The following is a 25,301-nucleotide window of genomic DNA, read 5'->3' as shown; positions in this document are numbered from 1 at the left end:
AAAAAAAGTGTTGGAAAACTTCAAGTGAACATGTGTTAATAACCCACTACCAGAAAAAGCACTTGTGTGTGTGTTTAAAGAAATGACTTGTGTTTACACAATGTGTGGGTGTGTGGCTGGTTTAAAATTTAACTGTTCTATATATGCAATAAGCTTCACTAGGAAAGACTGGTTTCTTTTCCTATAAAAAGCATTACTGCTATGAAATCCAGCTTACTCTCTTATTTAGAGGTAACCAGGAATTAGTGGCATCTCTTATTTAAAAATAACCCTGAAATAGTAGGCTTTTTTCCCTCTCTCTCTCTTTTTTTTAAGGAAAAGAAATGCAATGAGCAAATGCAAGTTTATCAAGATAATGGAAAGGACATGAATAGGAACTGTATCATTAAATATTGCTTCTTTCAGTCTTGTTAGCCCAAATGTTTTCTGTAAAACAGGCTTGGATGATCAAAACATTTTGAAAGTCATGTTGCAAGTAACTTCAAACAATCTGTAGAGGCCTAGGCAATCCTTGCTTTCAGTTATTGGCAGCAGTAAAGTTATCCCTATAAAAATGTATGCCTGTCCATGTTCAATCATCAGTCCCCTGCTTAAGAAGCCAAGTATAGCACTCTCATTTCTGGACAAGGTCTGAGGTAAAATTGTCTAGGGAAGAAAAAGAAACAAGACCCTCCTATGTCCTTACATGTCAAAACAAAACAGATAGTTGTTTATAAATTTTCTGATTTAATCCTATGGTGTGCAGAGAGCATCACATAGTTTTGATCAAAAACAATGAATTATTTCAATGCAACAGTTGAAGAAAGTGAGACTTATATTCATTTAGTCTGGTTTGCAAATTGGAATTCTATAACATACAGTTCTCTGGTGAAAGCTTATTTGCTTATTGTAGGAAGTGAATACCAGATGACTACTGAAGAGAGTGATGTTTAAAGTATGTATGAGCCTTTGAGACAATTCTGATCTTCAGTTTGTAGACCTTAGTTTCATATCTTCAGTTTCAGATATTAATAATAGTTTCAGATCTTATTAACAGTTTCTAATACACCGAATACTAGAAACAAGAAACATTCTTTAAGATAGCTGCCTATAAACTGAAAGATGTAGCTGACTGGAACAATTACTGCTGATTGGAAATGTAATATTTGAGATGTCAAAATACTTCATGAAAAAGTGATGTGTTAGTTTTTCATTTTATTACAGTTTCCAAGACACTCTTTAAATATTCTCACTTTGGGATGAATTGTATGTGGACCCTTATCATAATTGTGGTCATTAGGTCAAACTGGCTGCTTTCTAGCCCTACTTATGTTAAGGATAATCACTCTGAAGGGTCTGGCCTCCTTCAAGGGGATGAAGTCTAACACTAAGGGAAGAAGCATTTTCTATGAAAGATTTTACATCAGCCCCAAATTTGTCTTTCCAGTTAATCTCTTTCTAAATGCAAACCCCTATGAGCCATGGGGCATCAACAAGCATTGACTAAATACAAAATGACTTATGCAATAATGTTAAGCAGACTCAGTGTAGCTACTTAGGAAGTTCCATTTAAAAGAAGTCTGGACCATCAGTGAGACCAATTTTAAATGGGACTTAGCTATACATCTGTATTATATTAATATTTCTTTTAAAATGTTTTAAATGCCTCTTTTCTTATTTTGCAGCCCTGAAATGAGATTATCTTTCATTGTGTTTTCTTCTCAAGCAACCATCATTTTGCCATTAACTGGAGACAGGTTAGTGCATTATCATTTCACAGCAGGCTTTTTAGTAGAGATGAATCTTAAAGGCATGATTGATATTTCCAAGTAGTAATTCAGGCCTCTCAGTGGAATCAAGCAAATGTGCGGACAATTCAGTTCTCTATGCTAATAGAAGGGAAAGGAGGTAGGAGCAATGGAAAAAAAGCAGATAATCTGAAAATCTATATCTTTTATGTTGGCTGTGGAATGTACAAGGAAGTCCAGAACCTTGCCTTAGTTGTAGATTCATAATTTTCTACCTTTCCCTATTTTTTTTGTTTGGATGTAATGTATTAGTCAACAAGGATTTGAAAGATGATTGGAAAGGAGAAAGATATGGAATCTATTTGGATAATTTACTAGATTCAGTAGAAATCCCAGATTTTCTCTCCTTTGAGGTCCACTGATACTGAATATATTCAACTTTATGAAGGAACACATACCACACACACAGTCTCCTTAGTGCTTTTAAGAGATGTGGCTTTTCTCAGGCTAATGTCATGCATTTCTGTCACTTGATCTTATCATGGCAGGCCAGAAGAAGTCATTGACATATTTGAAGAAAGGCTGTTTTCAAGGAAATCAGTTTTGCTTAGTAGACTGTAAGCACCATAGTTAGAAGGAGGTTTTATTCATTTTTATTTTTACTTTGTCTAACTCAAAGAATATAAGATCTTGCCCAATGAATTCTTATTTAATGAACAAATGAATCAGCATTATTTTGAGATCAGATTTCTCCAATCTGTAGTTTTAACAAGGGAAATGAATACACTTTCTTTTGCATGATATATGGATTTCTGAAATGGTATATGTGAACACAGTTTTTTTTTTCCTTGTAAAATTTAATTTAAACGATTGATTGTCATTTGCTTCTTGACCATCTATTTCTATGAAAAGGTCAAGAAAGTATAACATTTGAAAAGGCTCAAAGAGAGAATTTCTTTATATTTCACTGAATTGATTTGGAAAAATTTATATATAAGCTGCTAACTTTGTTCATTAAGTTTCCTTTTTCTTAAGAGGAAATCTAGGTGGTAAGACCAGCCAAAGACTTCAGTCTTCCAATCAATATTTTGCTTTCTTATTTTCTTGTGTGCATGTGGTTCTCATCAGAGATCAGGGTAATAGTCATTCCTTACAACCTCTGTACAGCAGTTTTCTATGCCCAGTGATATAACAGTTCTTGACTTTATAAAAAGAAATTTTCTCTATTGCCCAACTTAATTTCCAAAGAAACAGGTTTGGATCTAGCATATCAAGGGAAAAAAAGAACAGTTTTAACATTTATGGCATGCATATATATAGAAAAGCACTTAGCATAATGCCAGACACATAGAAGACTCAGTAATTGACAGCTACATACATTGTGCCAGCTTCTCTAGGCACTTTGCATATGGGTCCTCCAGCACTTTGGAGATGAAGTGTAGTCACTGGTTGCCCAGATTGGTATTCCTTAGACATGCATAGAAGGGGTTGAAATCTTTTAGTTGGAGATTCTTTCTTTATGGGTGGTTGAATCCAGTAGAGGAAAGGTTGAAATGGGTGCGAGAAGAGGTTTCTCTTTCAAGAGGCTATGTTATTGTTGTACTTTAATGTTGTTGCAGTTTAAATTTTTTCTCCAATTTTCTAGTCAAAGTCAAGAATAAGTTGCTTAACCTCTTTCTGCTTCCATTTTTCCACCTAGATAATGATAATGACAATGATGATGATGATAATGCCTACTTCATAAAGTTTTTTGTAAGAATTGAATTGATAGTGTGGAGAATGTAGGACAGAGTCTAGAACATAAATATTCAAGAGATAAAAAAATTATTATTATTATCTAGAGCTAGGGAGTATGCAGTATTTTAAAGATCAGAGAAGAATTATGCTTATATAAAGGGAATATTGTTATATGTTTCATTTCAGCTATATATATATATATATATATATATATATATATATATATATATATATATTTGATGAGTAGAAATTTGAGTGTGTAGGGATAAGGAAATGAGGAATAAGAAAGAGCATAACCATCATATATCACTTCTCCAGAGAGAGAGAAGACAAACTGTAAGAGGGTGAATATTAAATAATATTTTGAAATCATCTGTAATATTGCAGAATAAACAGAAATTCCTCTACTAAATATTAAATAAATTATATTATTCATGAAAAAAGGGAATATTGTCCTACTTAAAGGGATTATACTATTCCATGAGTAATTCTAATAATATGACTTGCAATTTATTTTATATATAGCTGACTCCTCTTTTTCTAAGTAAAAATGCTTTTTGTTTTCATGAATTTCACTATTTGTGGTGTATTGAAATAGTTTGGGATGACAGAAGATATACTGAGAAACCCTGGGTAATCACTCTAGCTTTGCCACTTAATGATTTGGAGACTTGAGGCAAATCATCTACTTAGTGTGTCTGTTTTTCTGTCTATAAAATAGGACATGAAATCTGTCTTATTTTCTTAGAGCATTGCTGTGAAGATCAAAATAAGATGATGCATAGAAAGGTCCTTTGTATATCATAGAACAATTTCCAATAAAGGATTTTGTTTTTGTATAAATTGTTCTTTTACTAATTTTATCAGTTGAATCAGCAATTTTTCAAATTTCTATGGTCCTCTATATTTGGGTATGGGATCACTCTTCTTCCATTGAACAATTTTAAGTATGTAGAAACAATTTACATATTTTATGGTTGAGGAAATGTTTCCATAACTCTTGGGGACCTTTGTTTGTAAACCTAGAAATTGGAATCCTACATGTAAACTTTTCTGCTGTCTTGAAGCATGCTCACAAATAGGTCTAAGTACATAATTCAGAAAGCAAAGATTAAGAAAAGTACAGTGGTTTCATAATTTTGGTTCTGTTACCCATAATTCTTCAGTACCTCAGTAAATATGAGAAGTACCTCTCTCATGTTTCTCAGAATGTTGCTAAAGGTTTTCAGGAGAGGTGAGGCAAGTTTGGAGGACAGTAAGTGCTTATGTAGGGCCATGTCTTCTGTTATGGCTTCAGGATGGTGTTCAATAAATAATTGTACAAATAAATAATAAACATGGCAAGATATTTCATTACATATTTATATGCTCATTATTTAAAAAAATTCTTTTAAATATTTCAATTTGAATTAGTCCCACCTTTTCTCTTACCCCCTGGTTTTTATCCTCCATGTGTTTGTTAGTTCAGCCTTCCACCTACCTACCTATTTGCCTGCCTACCTTATATACAGGATCTGGGGATAACATAAAGATGAATGATCTAGTGTGGTGAGTAGGGACATGACCATATACATAAATAGTCTGGGGTTGCATTGTAGGCTCAGGTAAGAGAAAAGTGCCAAGTGTTGATTAAATATGGAGATATCCAGCTTTTCGATATTAGAGAATATGGAATCAGGATGGATTTTTCAAGAATTCGTCATGATGTGGCATAAAAACAGATAGTGAATTATGCTTAGTTCTGTTCAGTATTATCTTAAAGTGGTAATAGTTATTTAGGTTAAAACATTTGTTAGACAATTTTTGTGTGCCAGGCAGTGTGCAAAGTGCTTTGTATGCATAGCTTCAGTTAATCCTGTCAATTCCATGTAATAGATAATGTTATGGTCTCCATTTTATAAATGAGGAAACTGAAGCCAAGAAAAATAATGCAGCTTTTCTAAGGACACACAGTTAAAAAACAGTATGTTAGCTAGACGATCTTTTAAAATTTGAAACAGATCATGCCACTCTCATGCTTAAATTGGTCTAATGGCTTAGAATAGAAAATAAGAGCCTTCTGATGGCCTGAGCTCTACCTGACTGCCCCTCCTCATCTCTGCTACAACACTCCATCCTGCAATCTAGCCCAGCCATCCTTTTCTCGAGCCAAGCTTGTTTGCGCTTTAGGATCTTCCCTCTTTCTCTGCCCCAGATCTTCTCCTGGGTAGCTCATTCTTGTCATAACTCACCTCCCATGTCGCCTCTTCTAAGAAACCTTGCCTGGTCACCAAGTCTAAAGGAACCCCACCACTCTTGCATATTATCTTTTATAACACTCTATTTGGTTGTTACTTTTTGAAAATTTTCTCTTAATCATTTTATTTGTATCTCTATGACCATATTATTAATTATGAAAGTAGGGAACCTTAATTTTTTTTGTGCATTCATATTGCCCAACACCTAGAACAGGTCCTGAGACATAGTGGAAGCTCAATAATTATTCATTGAATGAATGATTAAGTTCTTCTGACTCTAGAACCTGATTATTAGTTGCTCTCATAGATTTCCTCTCTTTATAGTTGTACTGTTTAATAAATGGTGACTTAGATTTCCTACTTTCCTTATTCCTACTTACATATTTCAGTGATAAACATCTCAAACTTCCTTTTCTATATATGTACTTGCATTCTAATTGAGCCATAATTGTTTGACTTGAGCACAATAGTCAAATACTTAGGGAAAAAATAGTCCTTAGGTAAACTTGTAGAAAATCATAGAAAAGTCAATTAAGCTCAGACAAGATACACATTTCTATTATTTGCATGAAGTTTTGGCTACTCATTCCTATCTCCCAATAGGCAGCATGTGAAGCATCAGGACTACCCATTCCAAATATGGTATCCTGAGAAATAGTGAATTGTCTTTACAGCTATTTACACTATTGTTTTGGGTAATTTATTATGTAGCATTATGAAACCAACATAGAAACTGTGACTTCATCAGTAGTTGAAGGACCTTGAAGAAACTGATGGGAACACTGGAAGAACAGTGCATAAATTGTTACTGGAGGCAGAAGCAGAGGTAGCCTTTGTGTGTAGTGATAGAAAGTCTTCTGAGAACGTGGAAAGTTAAAAATGTGTACAATCAACTAGTGAATGTGGCTCAGGAGCCCCCCAGGAGGACCGTTGAATGGGTCAGGTAGCTTCTTTCAGCTACCTGTGATGACATGAGAGGAGCAAAATGGTGGACGAAGGAAATCCTGTTTTCAAGCAGGATTTAGAGAAAGTATAAAAAGCCAAAACTTCATGGATTTAAGAATAAAGCTCTTTTGCATTCTGTCTTCCTTACCAAAATGTTCCCTAAATTTAGGAAATGGCCTTACTGAGGTCAATAATCAGAACCAGATTGCTGCCTGTAAAATGTGGAATCAGGAAAAGTCAGGTTGATGGTAAAGCTGAAAGATACTCTGTTAAGATTTCAGAAGGATCAAAGATGAGGCCTTATAAGTCCTCTCATCTACACAAAAGGGTTTATAAGAATCTGACAAGTATACTTTATAGACCCTCTCATGCAAACAATAAGGTTTCTGTTTCTTTTCTTTCTTTCTTTTTTTTTTTAGAGAGGGAGAGAGGGAGAGAATTTTAATATTTATTTTTTAGTTTTCGGCAGACACAACATCTTTGTTTTGTATGTGGTGCTGAGGATCGAACCCGGGCTGCACGCATGCCAGGCAAGCGAGTTACCGCTTGAGCCACATCCCCAGCCCCAAACATTAAGGTTTCTAAGAGTCTTTTGGGTATATGGCTCACCTGACTGAAAATCTAAAGTAAAAAGGAGCCTCTTTAGAAGAAATTTTGTGCTTGTAGATTTTGTCTAATAGAATGGATCATAATCCCATACATAGGTATCACAAAACTTCTAAAGGAATTATGTTAATTGGATTAAAAGAGACAGATGTACTTGAAAATGAGAGACTTCTGGTCCCTCAACTTCCTATGGACAGGAAGGAGTTAAAAAGGGATCTATTTATTATGAAAAAGGAAGGATGAACTCAGTGGCTGTAATGGTGTACAATTCAGGAGACCTGGACAGGAGGATCTCATGGTCAGCATTAACAACTTGGCAAGATTCTAGCAACTTAGTGAGGCCCTGTCTTAATAAAAAGAAAGAATGACTCAAAGTGCAATCAGCCCAGAGGGTGGACCCAGGAGCATATAGGAAAAGCATACATAGATACATAGATAGATTCCCAAGAGATAGGACTGAGCTGTACTTAAAGAATGGAAAATAGGTAGTGATGAGACAGCTGACACTTCTGGTACTAGGTGACTAGTTCCTTTTTTGGTTTTCAATGATGCATGAAAAAACATCCTCATATATAAAGGCTTACACAACAACAATTTTGTTCTCATACAGTTCTGTGGGTTGACTGGACTCACTGGGAGCTTTCTCTGTCCAGTGTAATTCTACTTGGAGCTGCAGTCACAGATGCTGGTTTTTGGTTCAGGACCCTGGGTAGGGCTGTTAGTAGAGCACCTGTGGTCTCCTCCATGTGTCCTCCACACGTGGCTTAGGGTTCTTACATCTTGGTGCCTGGGTTCCAAGGAAGGGTATTCCAAAAGCAAGTCTTCCAAGATAAAGAAAGCAAAATATCTTGTTCTCAAGATTTGGAGTCAGATGGCAAGGAACATACCTTCTACCTTATTCTTGTGACAAGCCATAATAGGGGTAGCCAGTTTTAAGAGGAGGAGAGATAAATACTATCTCCTAGTCAGAGAATAGACACTTATAGACTGGAAAGAATTGATAGAAGTTATATTTAGAAATTATTTACCATAGTTTATATGAAAAGAAACAGCAAAATTTGTCAGATGTATCTCTTCATGAGCTAAATATGTCAGTTTAGAGTAAAAATAAACCAAATTAACAAGTTAGATTGGCAAATTTGACACTAGCCTTGATTCTATTGCAACCAAATAAACTAACAGCAAATTTTGATAAGTCTTTTACTTTTATTATTTGTTATTAACTTCTTGTCATCCTCCTTTTCATAAAGTAATATTTGTTTCTTAATAATAGTAGCAATTCTCCTTTACTTCTATTATTTGAAGATTGCCACTATTTCTTGAGCCAGGTTAGAATAGATTGGCACATCTACCTTTTCTTTTATAGTTTTGAATAGTATTGTTAAATTAAAACTTTCAAGGACTTAAGATGCAATATGAAGATATGTTTATTTCCTAATTTAGAATATTTTCACATTTTTGGGGCTGTACCTCAGTGGTAGAGCACTTGCCTAGCATGTGTGAGGCACTGGATTCTGTCCTCACCACCACAAAAAACATAAATAAATGAAATAAAAGTATTGTGTCCATCTACAACTAAAAAAAATTTAAAGAGTAATATGTTCACATTTGTAGTATAAATATACATTTTGAGATTGTTCATATTCAACTATTTATTCAAGAGCAATATTGAACACTTACTATGCATATGATTTATAGTTGGCAGTGCTTAAGGGTTTTAAAATTCTAGGTGTTTTATGAAGGACTAATAAAGGGGTTGTCCTCAGAAGAGGTGTGCAAACTGTAACTGATTAGGCTGATAGTTCATATTCAAGTTATCTTCTATGAATAAAGATCAGGGCTATAATGAATAGATGCAAACTATTTCTATCAGTTGTCAATCCCTTAGGTGCCATGAAAGGTACCAAATGTTTGGCATGTAATAGCTCTGTTAATCTTTGTAGCAATTTCATTATACAAGTAGTATTATTATCTCCACTTTGTTTACTTGTGGGGAATGGAGGGCCAGAGAGACTGCATAAGTTTTCCAAAGTCACAAGATGAGTAAGTTAAGTGCCAGAACTGTGAACTGAGGCCAAGTTCCCAGGCTTGACCTGTGTGATGTGTTTTTTGTTTAATTCAGAGTAGTAGCATAAGGAAGCATTAGGGTCAGATGGAAGATGATTTCACTCTGACCCGATACACCATATGATAAGAGAATAGTAACTGCTATGTGTGAGCACTGACTTTATGCCAGATACCTTACATGTATGAATTTATTTGATTTTCACAATAGCCCCATGGAATCAGTACGGCATTGCCTTTACTTATCAATGAGGCAACTGAAAAATGAAGTTGGGATAAGCTGCCCAGGCTCACATGCCTTGTAAGTGGAGGAGCTGGATTTTGAAACCAAGAAGTCTGCTTTTAGGACCTGAGATCTTGTCCATTGTACTGACTTGTCACCTCAAATCCAGCCTGCTGCTATTTACAGGCTTTCTAGGAAGCAGAATGGTATTGTGAAGGAGAAATGCAGATGAAAAGGGTGTGTTCCTGTCACTACTTACTCTTCGCTCCTCTTCCCTCTGTCCTAATACTCTTTGTCTAGGTGCACACAACCTTCCAAATGCTCAAAGATGCCAGATGGCATTATATTATAAATATCACAGTGAACATGTAACAGATATCTATAGAATTAGTGAAACAATATCGGGACAGGCATTGTAATTTACATTTCATAGAGACAAACCAAGATCAGAGGAATTTAATAACTGTTTATGGTTACCAGTCCATATGGTTACAAGTCCATCTCTTTACTTCAATCCCCAAGTGTTTCTATCTCATTATATAGCTTTCCACATATAGTCATCCCTTAGTATCTGTGAAGACTTGGTTCCAGGACTACCACAGATACCAAAAAAATCTATGGATACTCAAATCTCCTATATAACACTGTAGTATTTGCAAATAAACTATTTGTATCCTCCCATATGCCTTCAATCACCTCTAGATTACTTACACAATTGGATACATTATAACACTATGTAAATTGTTGTTATAATGTAGTGGTTTGGGAATAATTAGAAGAAAAATGTCTATACGTGTTTAGCGAAGATGAATTAAAAAATGTTTTGGTCTGCAGTTGATTAAATCTGCTGACCAAATCTGCTGACCTGTGGATATGGAGGGCTGACTGGAATTCCTTTTTAAGATCTTCCTCTCACCAAAGCTTTTTCTTTCCTCTCTTAATTTTTTCTTTCCTCTCTCTTTTTTTTTTTTGATTCCTGCATGATAAAACTTTGACCATCAGTTTGCCATATGATCTTTGCTTGGAATCAGGAAGAAAGTCAACTGAATGAACAAAATCATACTGACAGAGGAATGCCCAACATCAACAATAACACTAGTAGCTACAGCTTATGTGCCATTAATTCTCACAGTGTTCCCATGGGGAAGGTATTTTTAGTCCCTATTTTATAGCTGAAGAAACAAAGTTGATCTTAGAATTAACACACGTTCTACCAGACTGTGCTCCTCTTGATTCATATCATCCCAGAAAGGGTATTTATAGTTTAAAAGATCATCATGTTTACCCCAACCCCCTTGAATAGAACTGACTGTTAAAATAGGCAAGAGAACAAATATCCCAACCACATGGGAAGCTTTTCCAATTAGATTAGTTCAGAGGATCTTTTTTGAGGGGGGTGCAACAGTGATTAAACCCAAGAGCACTTAACCAGTAAAGTGAGCCATATTTCCTGACATCTTCAGCCACCTCCCCCGCCCCCCCCTTTTTTTGAGGCAGGGTCTTTCTAAGTAACTGAGGCTGGTCTCCAAATTGAGATCCTCCTGCCTCAGCCTTCCAAGTTGCTGGGATTACAGGCGTGTGGCACCACACTAGCAAATCAGAGGTTCTTAGTTCTTGCTATACATTAGAATATTCTGAGGACCCTTACCTCCCCAGCTTTCACCTCCCCTCCCCTCCATCTCTTCAGAGAAATTTGAGAGATACAAAACTGAAAGTTTCACAAATGAAAAACCAGGCATTGTGTGGTTGCCCTCCTTCTCTCACTCCCCCGCAACTCCCTCCTTCTCCAGTGGATTATAGAGTTTGGTTCTCTAATTCTCAACTTAAAAACATTTTATTTGTTTAAATTCTACCTGTTTACAAAAAGCATTTGATGCTGCAATAATACAGAAAATTAATAAATTATTAAAAGAAAAGGTTTTGGAAAAAAAGCTGAAGCAATTTGATAACTATTAGAACTTAGAATTTTGTGAATAAGAAACTCACTGTGGGCTTTCCTGTAGTCAGGGCAAGAAAAACATTTACATAGTTGTAAATAGCAGAAAGGAGGAAGTGTGCAGCAATTACTGAGGGGTGATGAAGAAGCTTCTGCTGTGAGACCTCATAGGGGACAGTTGCACATCATGATAGCAGCATCCTTGACAACAGTTTCACAACAAATACTGAAGCAGTTTCAATATTGCTATCCCTGGAGGTTGAAGACCTAACGTTAAAGCAAAACTTAGTGAAGCAGATCTTCTAAGATGATGCTGAACTTGATCTTATCTTTGTAACATAACCACTTCTTCCTTTCCCCTCCTCCTCCCCCTTCCTTCCTTTCCCCATTCTCCCTCCTCCCTCCTTCCTCCTCCTCTTCCTTTATTTTTTCTTTGCTTTTCTGTAGAGTCTTCTTTAACATTATAATGTGGATGGATGAGTTTTGTTTTAAACTATTACATCAATTTGCTTTTCTCTAGTTAACTAGATTAAGAGTCCTAGACCACTGCAGTGTAGTCCACCTTTCCAAAAGTCTCTGAAGACCATATTCAGCAAGTTCTACCCTCTCAAGAGTCTTATGCTGGTCCTTCCAATTGTGAGCTGATCTGAACTGAATGGAGAAGGCTATTTTCACCAGGCACATTCTGTTTGTGTAAACTTGTATTTCAGTTGTCTTTTTCATTTCCCTTTCGGCAGCAAACATCAATGCTTGAGGACACACTGCCACTCATTTCTGGGAAGCACCAAATATTTGGTATTTATCTGCATTTAGACAAAATCAGTTTCGAGTTGTTTCCATATATACCAAACATAAATATTTAGATAAAACAAGCTTATCCGTTATGCAGTTTACTCTATTATCTGTGGAATTCCTAATTTTTTTTCAGTGGTTGATTGAAAAATTTATTGAGCATGGACTTTACAAAAGACATTATAATAAGTAATGTGTGGAGAGCAGAAAAATACATCATAAATAAAAGACATGGGGATGGAACATTGTAAACTTTTATTCTAGCTGAGAAGTGAAAACATTAAATTAATTCTAATTAATGCAATTAGTTAAATTATTTTAAAGTACAATGTTTTAAAGAGACCATTTGTGTGTCTGACTCCAGTCATTCTTTTTTCACACATTTTTTATTGGTGCCTTATAATTGTACACAATGGTGGGATTTATTGTTACATACTCATACATGCATGCAATATAGCAAATATAATTTGGCCAGTATCATTCCCCAGTGCTTCCCGTATCCCTTCCCTTCTCCCTCCCCCTGGTTCCTTTATTCAAAAGATCTCCCTTTAATTTTTACCCCACTTCTTTTTTTTTTTTTTTTTTTGCCTCTCTAACTTCTATATATGAGAGAAAACACATGACCCTGACCTCTAAGTTTGGCTGATTTTACTCAACATAATGGTCTCAAGTTCCATCCATTTTCCTACAAATGACATAATTTCATTTTTCTTTATGAATGAATAGAACTCCATTGTGTATAAATACCACATTTTCTTCATACATTCATCTGTTGATGGATACCTTGGCTCATTCTATAATTTGGCTATTGTGGATTGTATTGCTGTAAACATGGGTTTGCATGTATTGCTATAATGTGGTGACTTTAATTCCTTAGGATAAATACTGAGGAGTGATAAAGCTGGGTCATATAGTAGTTCCATTCCTTGACTCCAGTCATTCTTTGATGATAAAATAATTTTGTTTTCTATTAATCTCCCTCTGTATCATCCTCAGTAAAGTGAAAACTATTCATATTATACTTAATGAGATGAAATTGGGTTTACCAATTCAAGAATTTAAAAGGAATTCTTTTTTTTTTTTTTTGCTTCTATTGGGAAACTAAAATTCTTAGAATGGTATCATAAGTGCTCTTCTGATCTTTTGAATTTAAACTTGAAAAAGAAGTTTTAAATTTATTTTGGATAGTTTTTACATCATCATTTATTTATCTCTTCTTGTGGTTTTATCTATTTTTAAAGGAGTTTAAAATTTATAATTGAAAACCCCCTAAATTGGGTTTTCTTTTACTCATGTATATGAGATAGTTCTTAATAATATTGTTGTCATACTTGTTTAGACATACTCCATTGAGACAGTGAATTAGTCATGATAAAAAAGGTTATTCTTTGTTTTTTCATCTTTTTCATTCATATTACCTCTTCCAAGAATCCATTACCTTCCCATTCATTCATTCATTCAACAAGTATATATTAAGTACTTATTGTATCCAAGAGAATGTGTTGGTATCTGAATGTGCAAAAAAATGCCAGAAAAGCTAATAAATTATGAGACTTGAGACTGGGACATTGAAGTAGAAAAATGTTAATTTCCATATGTAAGGGCTAAGTAATATGCTTTAGGAATTTTCAGATAATAAAGAGGTTTCCCCACTTTCAGGGAGGTGGGGTGAGTGTTTCAGAAATATTTTTTTTCCACTGAAGTTGAACTATTTAATCCTTGTATTTTTGTGGGTAATAGAAAGCATGTTTTACTCCTTAGCATTTAATAAAACAAACATGATTGAAGATATCTGTTCTTAGCTCAAAATGCCCAAGATATACTTAGATATTTTCAGGATATTTTTAGTACTTTAACTTTTCATGGTTAAAAAATGAAAATTATTAAGTACTTACTGAAATGACAGTATGAAGTGCTCTCTGTTTGCAAAGCCCCTGTCCATTCCTCTACTTCTTACTGCAGAAGCTTAGTTGCAATACTTTCATGTTATTCAAGAAGTATTTATTGTGGTGTTTGCTCATTTTTGCATTGTTTAATATTATAATATATTTTTTTTTTCCAGAGACAAAATCAATAAAGGTTTGAAAGATTTAAAAAGTGTTAGTCCAGTGGGAGAGACATACATCCATGAAGGACTAAAGCTAGTAAGTCACTTCACACTTGAAAGTATGGAAAAGAATGCTTTCTTATTCTGTAATGAAATACAATTATCTAGCAAGGCTCAAAAAACTGTTACATACTTATCTTTAAAATGCTTTTAGTTATTCTAGAGATGAGTCTGGTAGAAAGCATTATTTACTGTAGTGATAAGAAAAGTTTGTATGCATTTTGTCTATTAAGGAATTTTCCATTTTCTTTTGTGGTCATAATTCAGATTATTCACCTATAACTAAAAATCTCTGTCATTTAAACCCAATACTAACTACTCTTTAATAGTTATATTTGAATATGTATATATTTCAAATAAAATAGTTACAATATCCTCCTTTATGCGCTAGTCAGTAATATTTTTACTTTGTCAGACTTACAAATTTAGCTTGATGGAACATGCTGGTTAAAAGTTAAAATTAAAATGTGAGTTGGATAATTATTCTTCATTTTCAGGCGAATGAACAAATTCAGAAAGCAGGAGGCTCAAAAACCTCCAGTATCATAATTGCTCTGACAGATGGTAAGTTGGACGGTCTGGTGCCATCATATGCGGAGAAAGAGGTGAGTATTGAACTGAAACTGTTCTTTACACCCCACTGTTGTGCCTGGCTGTGTGTTTCTGCATGTGTAGATGGATATTGAATAACTCTGTATCTCTCTGTCTCTGTCTCTCCCCCTCCCTCTTTCCCCTCCTCTCTACTCCTCTTTTTTTTTCCTCCTTAGGCAAAGATATCCAGGTCACTTGGTGCTAATGTTTATTGCGTTGGTGTCCTTGATTTTGAACAAGCTCAGGTGAGTTAAAACAGTTCTGCAAAATTTAAATCCCATAATGCCTTAAGGATAGGGGAACAAATTCTTTTCACTGATGACTTCTTACAAAGGTTTTTTTATAAAATGGTTTATGTCTTGAGTGCTGCCTTCATAAAGTCAGAATTTTGATAGGTTTTGTTACTGAAAACAAAACTCTAAATAAATAAGTATTTGAACATTTATTTGGTTGGAGGAACTAATACAAGACAAACATTTGTACTAAAATTATGTGAATATCCCTTCAATTAAAATGACAAGATTATTAGTCTTATTTATAATTATTATTTTGATTTAAATTTTGACTCTTAGGGGTGCAGGAATTTGGAAAGTCCATTTGAAAATCTTTAATAATTTTTCTTAAAAAACTAATTTTTTCCCATGGAGTTTTTTTTGATAGGTATTACATTTTTTTTTTCTCTCAAAATCATTTTACGTTCAATTTCTTGCTTGAGTGTAGCTTAGATTCCTGAGTCTCCTGCCATTAACAGCTGTTAGAACTCTGTGTTGTTGTAAAATTGCAACTTGAGGCTGTGTCACGGGGCTGAGACTGACCTCAGTTATTCCATGGTGATACATTTGGAGGAACACAAATCTTCTCACCTTCAGTTTACAGGCCACACTGGTGAATGAATCCTGCAGAGTAACTTTTCAGACATACATAACTAAAACTTAAATTTACATGTAAGTTTAACATAAGTTTATAAAGAATTGTCTGTCTCAACCATCTCTTAAGTAAGCTTTTCTCTTTTTTTCTAAAGCTCGAAAGAATTGCCGATTCCAAGGAACAAGTTTTCCCTGTCAAAGGTGGATTTCAGGCTCTTAAAGGAATCATCAATTCTGTGAGTCTATCTCTGGAGGGAGATGGGCAGGAAGGACTGATCATTGTACATACATTTTAAACTAATAAGAAATAATCTTAGTGTCTAGTGCAGGTGGCCATTATGGAGAAGAAAGAGCATAAGAAAGAGATTTGCTTGCTTTTCCACTCTTCCATAGTGTAATTCTAAAAATCTGGATTTGTTTGCAAGTGAGATTTGACACTAATTCTTGCATGGTTGGGCTCTGAGAACCCCAGCCTGTGATCTCTGTTTTAGATACTTCTACCATTTTTAAGCATGGAGTTAACCGTCTTGCTATCTCGAGGTTTTTTTTCTTTCTTTCTTTTAGATAGACTTTATAGGACAAATGTAAAATGAAAAATTTGGATTGGAATGTGTGATTACTCTGCCTTCCAACTATGGCATTTCTTAGCTGTATGTCAGGCATCTTGAACCAGCGGCTGAGTATTTGACTGCAGTTGTTGTTCTTTCCATTTAAATGATAAATCGTCTCCCTAGAGCACATAATATTTCTGTTTGAGATTCAGTTGAGCTGCTCTGGTGGTGGTTAGGATCCGGGCTCTCCTCGACAGTGTATGGGAAGGGAGTGATGAAATCCACCACGAAGCTCCTGGGTTTTCACAGCTGAGGTTTATGTTTCGTTTTACTGCCTTTTGCTAGAAGCACTAGGGATAGTTGATATTAAGTATTTATGATATTTTGGTAAACACCATCCTAAAATGGAAGTGAATAATATATATTCTCTAAGCAAAAGCTTTTCCTTTAGGCATTTGTAAAAGGAAAAAAAAGTGTCTAACATTTGGTTCTGGCATTTAAAATTTCTCTTCAAAGATCATGTTTTTTTAGAAACACAGAGATTTACTGGTTTTTGTTTTAGTAGCATGTATTTTTTTTTTTTTAATTATTGGACCTTTTTAGAGGAAAAAGAAATTGGTTCAATCTCATGTCAGTGGACAAACCAAATGTAAATGCAGAATGGCACAGAGATATAATTAGTTTAGGAGTTTATTTATATAATATTATGTTTGGTTTGTAGAAAAAATTAGTAAATAATTTCATAGTTGGATTCAGGGTAAATATCAACAGAAGCAATATAAATACAGGAAAAGAGATAATGCAAAAAAGGAGGATAATTTGACCCCCTCAACAAAAAGGTCAGTGGGTTGTATGTTTAATAGAATTTTGTTGTACTTGAGGATTTGCAATTATTTTTATAATTATACTGGGAAGGAAAAAAGATTTCTCTGGGTTATTCCCTTTGAAATCTTTTTTCTCTACATAAAAGGTTTAATTTAGAATTCTCCAGATGACCGACTAGCTTTTCCAAACCCTACTTTTATGGGTTATAACTATAGATTTTTCCCTATAATAAATTAATAGTTGACTACCAGAGGAAATTTTTTTTTTTTTTTTTGGTCAATTTGTGCTGGGCAAGGAGGTGCAAGCCTGTAATCCCAGCAGCTCTGGAGGCCAAGGCAGGAGGATTGTGAGTTCAAAGGCATCCTCAAGAATTTAGGGAGGCCCTAAGCAATTTATCGAGATCCTGTCCCAAAATAAAAATAACAAAGGCCAGGGATGTGGCTCAGTGACTGATTAAGCACTCCTGTGTTCAATCCCCAGTACCAAAAAACAAAGAAATAAATAAAAAAAAATAAAAATAAACAAAATGTTTATTTGTTAAATTGCGTTTTTCTGTTTGTATTGAGGAAACTTCAGAAGGTAATTTCTAAGTATAATACAGTCCTGCTGGATTGAAGTTCTTGATAGACATTAGCTTGAGTAAGTTGTGCTAAAATAATTAGCAGGAAACTGGAAAGATTTGCATTATTCTAGGTACACTGCCAGCAAAGTTTCATGTTAACATAGTTAAACACTAGCTATTTGGTCCCCAAAAGAGGAATACCTTGTCCATAGGACAGCCTGCCTCTGGGGAAATCACTGGCAATACCTGGCAAAGGTGGCAGGTGGAAAAAGGAGTGATTATAACTTTTATAACCAACCTAGATCTCAGCAATGGTTGATATATATTTTTTTAAATTAGTGTTATGAAACCTTGGGATTTTCATCCACTATGTAGAAATTTGAAGCAATTCAAATACTTCAACTCTTTTCAAGGGAAGAGATTGGTTCACCTTTAATAATATACAAAAGTAGAATTCTGCCTAAATTTGAATTATATTTTATAGTCACATGTTATTTAAAAATATTTATTTGATATCTAGAATAATATAGCACATTTATCACAGAATAAGGACAAAGAAAAGAAGATATCCCTTTATTCTTTATGACTTACCAAGATAATAGATGAAATTGTACTATGAAATATATTTATATAAAGCTAAACAAATGGAAAAAAATCATAAAACTTAGGTTTTTCAGATGTCACTATGAATGCAGAATATTAGCTAAATTCATGGATGAATTCTTTTTCCTGCTGGATATTATTTAAATACATCTGACCTCCTTTACTGTCAGAATGTTAACTTACTTGAAGTTGATCTTTGAAAAAAATTCATACAAATTTTCTTTGTTTTTTGTTCTGATCCCCCAAAATCCAGTGACTTGGATGGACTTGTGCCCTTAAAGACCAAGACATCATATATTGTTAAGATATTGTGTGTCAAGAATTAATTTTTAATAAGCAAAGACAGTAGTTTCAGTTTTGAAGACTTTCTTCAATGCAGTTAAAAGGAATAAACACTGTAGTAGTTCTTTCACAACTTAAAAATCAAGAGACTGAAAAGACCTTTGTTATGAATATGCTGCATATTAACAATTTAATATCTTTTAAAAAATTTATTTGATTCAAAAAATCATTTAAGCATTCTATTTTAATTTTTTAGAAAGTGTACTGTTTCAACATTTTTAGATTGCTCTTCAGGCAGACATGATATGTAACATTCTTTGGAATATTGGCATAATTTTTTATTATAACTAGCTCTATGAAGGTTTATAATTCATTACCATCTCAAGTAGATACTATTCAGAATACATCTTTTATTTCTCCCTTCTTTCCTCAACTTAGTTTTTCATTGAACTCATTTAATAAATTAATAAATTAATAAACCCTCCTTTTTCTTAAGGCACTGTGTTAGGCATGGAAGAAGGAACACATACTTAAATAAGTCAAACTCTATACTGCAACAGGGTTTAAAATAGTGATGATGAGATGTTTGGAATATCCCCTGCAAAATTTATTAGGTAATATGGGGATTTAGAGGAGGGAAATTTTAGTGAGTCACCCCATGGGATAAAAAACAATCTTAGAATGGAATTGTGTTAAATGTCAATGTGGCATGTAAATTGACGTAAAGAGGATTGGTTTGGTTACATAAAGTTATAGAAACCTTTTCATGGGATTTGAACTGGACTCTGGTAATTGGAGTAGATATAATTTAAAAAAAGGAACTTTAAGAACAACCTGTGCTGAGGGGTTTGAAGGATACATGTCGACAGTTAGTCTGGACTCAGATTACAGAGACCTTCACATCCTTGAATGAATGGGGAATTAGCTCTCGTTTTAAAAATATTCAGGAAAACATGGAAGACAAGAGCCTGGTATTTATATGATGTCCATGAGGATTTAGGAAGAATATTCTTATAATAATGTATGGGATGGTTTGCATCCTATAGTTATAAATCTCTTGCATTTGTCCTTATAAAACACGGAAAAAGATAATAACCTCATGTGCAAATAATATGAGGTTGGAAATAGGAAGCTCTGGGTATGAATCTCTGTCACTGCACAGCCCTGTGACATGAAATAGGTCCTACAATGTACTTCCTGAGTTCTAACATTCTCAGCAAATGGGAATAATGAGTTCTATTCCACTGATTATTTTAATTAAATGAAATAATGATTAAGAATAACCTAAATCAGAAGAGCTGGACTTTAAAATATTTGGTAGGAAGCTAAGAATGGCAGGAAGCCAGGATCATGTAACCTGGGCTATTGGTCCTTCTGTAGGACAATCCACTGAGAGAGATGGCCAGCAATCTATATGATCAATGTCATGGGTATAAAAGGGTATGATGGTAGAATATAAGAGGCTCAGTTTCAGAGGGTGGGTCATAACAAGTTTTTCTAGATGGTGTAGGTATACAGTGTCCTTAGGCTATGGGATCAGGACCCCATCAATCAGGGGAACATGATTCAGTATTCCTATAACAAAGTTATGTATAATTTTAGGACCCCATATTCAAAAAAGAGCCACAGTTCATGAGGGAGGTAGTGTGTGCTAGTTAGAATTCAGTGTAGAAACCCTGTTGTTAAAGGGGAAACAGTATTCCCAGTAAATTATAGTTCCTGAGAGCTTATCCTAGGCACTGGGATTCCAGGTCTTTCAAAAAGGAAACTAGGTCAAAGAACTAATTACGGAAGTACTTAATAAACTCTCTGCCCATATCAAAAATATGTCAGGAACAGGGTGGGGCTGAACCTGCATGTATAAAAAATCTTTGTCTCATGCTGAACCAGGCTCAGGCATATGGCAAATATTAGCTGGCACTTATTAGTTTTTGTTAATGATTATTATGATGGCAGTGACACTGAAAATAAAACAATAAATTTGGGGAAGCATTAAAAATTAAAACCTGAGAGTGCACTGGATTACAGGATTAAAGAGACAGAGCAGGGAGTCAAATGTAAGAGGCATTGTGTGCCTGTGAATAACTAGAGTGAAAGCTATTTTTACAGAGGGGGCAGGGATGTCACTGGCAAAATGGAAGAGGTCAGTGGGCAGAGAGAGAAGTCAAATTGAGCTTGAGAAAAAAAAATCCCATTGGGGGATGTAGGTAATTGGAGAACCATTGAATTATCAAGGTTAGAAGTCATTGCGCCATCTCTTGTCCTTTCTCCCCTCCCATTGTCCACAAACACAAACACACAATTTTCTGTTTTTCTCTTCAGAATTATCTTTAAAATCTTAGAATGTTTTTTTTTTTAAAGTCCTTTTGATTTCTTGGGAAGATAATTGCAGGACTTAGGTTTTAAATATATAATATATAAATATAGAATAAAATTTTATTTGAACTAGTAAAGGTCAGACTAACATGTGGATACCCATGGGTTCTAGTTCAGTGTTTTATACTGTAGTGCTATGAAAGAAAACGTTTTAAAAAAAAATCCACAGATGGGTGAATAATATGGAAAGAGTAAAAATCAAAATGCTCTGAGGAAACTCCTTCTCTTTTATTTTCTAAAAGCAGGACCATGGGATGTTTCACTACTTGGAATTACCTTCACAATTTTTGTTTTTAATAAGAGTCCCTCAGAAAATATTAAAAAGAAAGAAATGAATCTGTTGTGAAGCTGGCTTTATAAACAACCCTGGTCCAAGAGAATTAAGTACACTAGATTCTAAGGGAAGGCAGTTAATGCCAGAGTTTCTAAGTTCATAATGGGAAAGTATACAAGCATGAACAGGAAGAGAATGATCACATGTAGGACATTTAAATAGCATTGTATTAGATTTTTTTAAAGGGGAAATGTGCAATGTTTTATTTCAAAAGGTAACTTCATCACAGTGTTAGAAATATAAGCTCCCTTTAACATTTGGATATGATTGTTTTTCTCAGTGAAGTCCATTGTTATTGTTGTGGTTTTGTTTGAAAAGCACTAAGAAAGGTGTCTAAAACTATATTATATGGAATGAGAATTACTCCAACCTCCTTTTCTCTACTGGCGAATCATTTTCATACAAGAGGGTACCTAATAAATACTTAGCTTAAGTGATTTTAGCAGGCTCTGCTAAGAACGTTGTTGACTGCTTAGTTATGGAAACCTCTCTTGATAAAATCCTTGTTTCATGAAAAACCTAAAGCCTGAGCAACTGTAAAGATACAGTCACAGCAGCAGCTTGGAGGTTGGGGGATCCCTCTCTTGCTACAGCGGTGTGTGGCAGGAGCCATTCTAGAAGGAACCTGGGACTTCTTCTCTCCCAGCTTCCAATCGCCTTCCCATTCACAACCTCTGGGTCCATCTTCTTGCCCACATTCTGCTTCCAGGACCAGCCAATTTCCTGTTTGTTTTTCAAAGTGGTTAGCACCTGATTTTGGACCAACCACTACTTCACAGATTTGTCAGAATTATTACACCCTTCAGCGAGGTGGAGGCTGTGGTCACCATGGTCAGTTTGCACCTGCGGTCCTCCCCACCTACATCTCTGACAGCTATCTCACCGAACTCGTGGCTCTGGAGGGTGTGGGCCCCTGCTTCTGCGAGTTAGCCCAGGAGAAGCGCCTGGGCGCAAGGGTCTCCTGAAGATGCTCCACCTTCCAGGAGGTGCAGAAGCCTTCTCAGGATGACTGGGTGAAACCCAGACACCTTGGAAACCGTGGTGCAGCTGGGGAAGAACTTGAACCATGCCTGTTTGGTTGGATCTTTGTGCTTTCATTCCTGCTGGCACAGACTCCCATCGCTGTGACATCCTGGAGAACCACTTCCTGGACGAGGAGGCGAAGCTCCTCCAGAAAATGGGCGACCACCTGAGTAACTTCCACTGCGTGACGGACCAGGCAGAGAATGTGTCTTTGGAAGCTTCATCCTCAATAGGATTAGGAAGCTGGGGTCCAGCGTCCCGTGAGGCGTCCTCTGCATCTCCTGGCATGAGGGCTTTGGCCTGAGCCATTCATTCCAGTCCTGGGAAGCTTTTTAACTTCCTTGGAGCCCTTCCCAAGCGTTGGACCAAATGAAAATAAAGCTTTTTCCAAGATAAAGCAAAACAAAACAAAAACAAAGTAAAGGTGTATCACAGGAAGAAAAGAAACCAAAACTGATAATACTTAGGAAATCAATTTCCAGAACTCTTGTTTAAGAAAAAATCTAAAATGTGAAGATCACTTCAAATTAGATTATTCTAACTTCTCTTTTCTAAGGATCTTTAGTACTAAATGTGGATACATCATCATAGCACCTTCCAGGTTAATAAGATGAGGGTTGGAAATGTATTCACCCCATCCCTGATTTTCTTACCCCACTAATTCTTAATATTGGGTAAGTAGCCATTGCTTAATTCATATTTATCAGTGAATGAATAAATAAAAACCAAGCCAGTTTTTGAAAATACTTTAATTTTTTTTTTTAATTTTTATTTATTTATTTATTTATTTTATTGGTTATTCAAAACATTACAAAGATTGTAGAATCACATCGGTTACACATCCACATCTTTAATTTTTTTATAATAAAGTTATGGAATATTTGAGCATTACCACTATATTAGTTTTTTTTTAATTACAAGTCACAGAAGCACAGTTACTACTGGTTTAAGGAAAATAAAAGTAAAGAAAGAAAGGGACTGACCTCTTCAACTGGGTAGTCCAGGGAGGGAAACTGCCTGAGGGATAGCTGGATCCAGGGAAGCAACCATGTTCATAGGATATTTTCTCTTAGTAAATTTTGACATGATTCTATTTGCTTGATTCTCTTCTATTTAGAGGGAGACTAGAGAATGAAAACTGCAAAAGGCTTCAGACTTATATGGTCTCCAGTCAGTAAGCCCTTTGAAAAGTGAGCGCTGTTGACTCATTGCATTAGTATCTAAGGTCCCAGATAAGCACTCTGAGTAACTCAGTTGTGCCATGTGCTCGTTCTTCCACCAATCATGTCAACATTATCTGGATTGGTTTGAGTAATATCCCCACCCAATGACAAAGGAGTAAAGATTAAAAAAGAGAGGAAAGCATCATGATTGATAGACTCTCTTGGAATGAGGAACAGCTTCTCCAATAGAGGAGGCAGTGTTCATGGAAGACCAAGGATAAAATTGTTCTGGGTAGGAAAAAAAATTAGTAGCTATTACAGCTCACCATAACATTCAAACACATTTTAAATATTTTCCACTATATTCTAGGACACCCTGTTCCTTCTAGATTCCGTTTATCTAAAAAAATAAAAATGATCAATTTTCTTTTAATTGTTCATTTTATTGACTGATCTTTTATAATTTTGTCTTGACATTCATTGTCCAATACTCTATTTGCATTTGCATAAAAGTGTTACTTAATAACATTATTCTTTTCTCTTTTTATTTGGTTGGAATTATAGTTGTAGGAAATCAAATCCACTTTGAATAAATTGTTTTGTGATATTTTGTGAGAAAACTAAACTGATGTCATTGAGTTATATAGACCTAACTAAATGCCAAATTTTTATTTGTGAACAATAAACTGTTGTGCTACAAGGCAACAACCTTATAGAAGCTCAGCAGATCTTGAAAGCAGAGTTCGTTGAGTAGAAGGACAAGGAAAAAATGGAAAGGAAAGGAGAGACAATGGTTAAAATTTATGACCAAATGTACCATAAAGCATAAATTATATTGAGAAAATGTATGATTTCTCACTTTTCCCCCAAAGATGATGATTTCTAATTTCTTGCAAAGGCATTTATTGAGCACTGACTAGGTTTAAGAAACTTTGACTGGGCTACAAAGATGGACATGGTCCCTAGAGTTTTCTGACTTTATAAATTTTAGGCATATATGCTTCTATAATTAATAGAAGAACTGATTAAACTTTTATTTTTGTCAAAATATTTTATTTGCCATTTAATTTGGATTTCTGAAAAATGAAACGAAACAAATATAGACAGAATGCTTGCCAGAATGCTTGTGTTTTAGTTAATAAAACAAGAGAGTGGGCAATTATGAGTAATATGAAATAATATATACACTGCAGGAAAAAATGTTATTACTCAATTTCTTTAGGATCCGAAACGAACAGTGCATTTATTCTTACTTTATCTCATAATTTCAAAGCACTTTTTGTAGAAAGCCTATTGATTCATTAAGCTACTATTAAATGAGTATTTCAATGTATTAACCAAATGAAAGAAAAAGTATCAACAGATAAACTTTCATTTTAGATCACAATCAATTTTTGGCATTGTCCATGTTGTAGTGAAAAAGGAAGACCTGCTAAAGTGATTTGTTATAAGAACTGCAGTTGTGAGATGCAGAGGAACTTAAATGTCATTTGGCTTTGTTTGTTTGTTTAATATGGGCATATATTCACCAACAATATAATTAGAACTAAGCATGTGTTTTGTTTTGAGTTCAGAAGAGTAAAACACAATTGCTTACGTCTTAGAGTTCTTCTCCAGACTTCCTGGAGCAAAGTTGGTTTAGAAGTTTGTCACTCGTGATTTTATTACTTGCTTACTTGCAAAGGAAGAGAGAATCCTTATTTAGAAGTGGGCCTGAGTGTTGTATGCTGTGTTGAGCAACCCATATTTTG

General features: G+C 34.8%; 1 protein-coding gene across 1 annotated transcript in view; it reads left to right on the top strand.

Annotated features, from left to right (window-relative positions):
* Window positions 1–25,301, top strand: part of Antxr2 (ANTXR cell adhesion molecule 2) — a 132,935-nt gene that overhangs the window by 1,951 nt on the left and 105,683 nt on the right. Inside the window, exons 3-7 of the mRNA XM_076863939.2 lie at window positions 1,665–1,736; window positions 14,330–14,411; window positions 14,872–14,979; window positions 15,142–15,210; window positions 15,987–16,067. Of these exons, the coding sequence (XP_076720054.1) occupies window positions 1,665–1,736; window positions 14,330–14,411; window positions 14,872–14,979; window positions 15,142–15,210; window positions 15,987–16,067 (412 nt within the window). The remainder of the gene's footprint in view (window positions 1–1,664; window positions 1,737–14,329; window positions 14,412–14,871; window positions 14,980–15,141; window positions 15,211–15,986; window positions 16,068–25,301) is intronic.

This window comes from Callospermophilus lateralis, chromosome 8 (genome assembly GCF_048772815.1).
Source record: "Callospermophilus lateralis isolate mCalLat2 chromosome 8, mCalLat2.hap1, whole genome shotgun sequence".
Lineage (NCBI taxonomy): Eukaryota > Metazoa > Chordata > Mammalia > Rodentia > Sciuridae > Callospermophilus > Callospermophilus lateralis.
The sequence above is the reverse complement of the archived record's forward strand: the minus strand, read 5'-3'. Positions and strand labels throughout refer to the sequence as shown.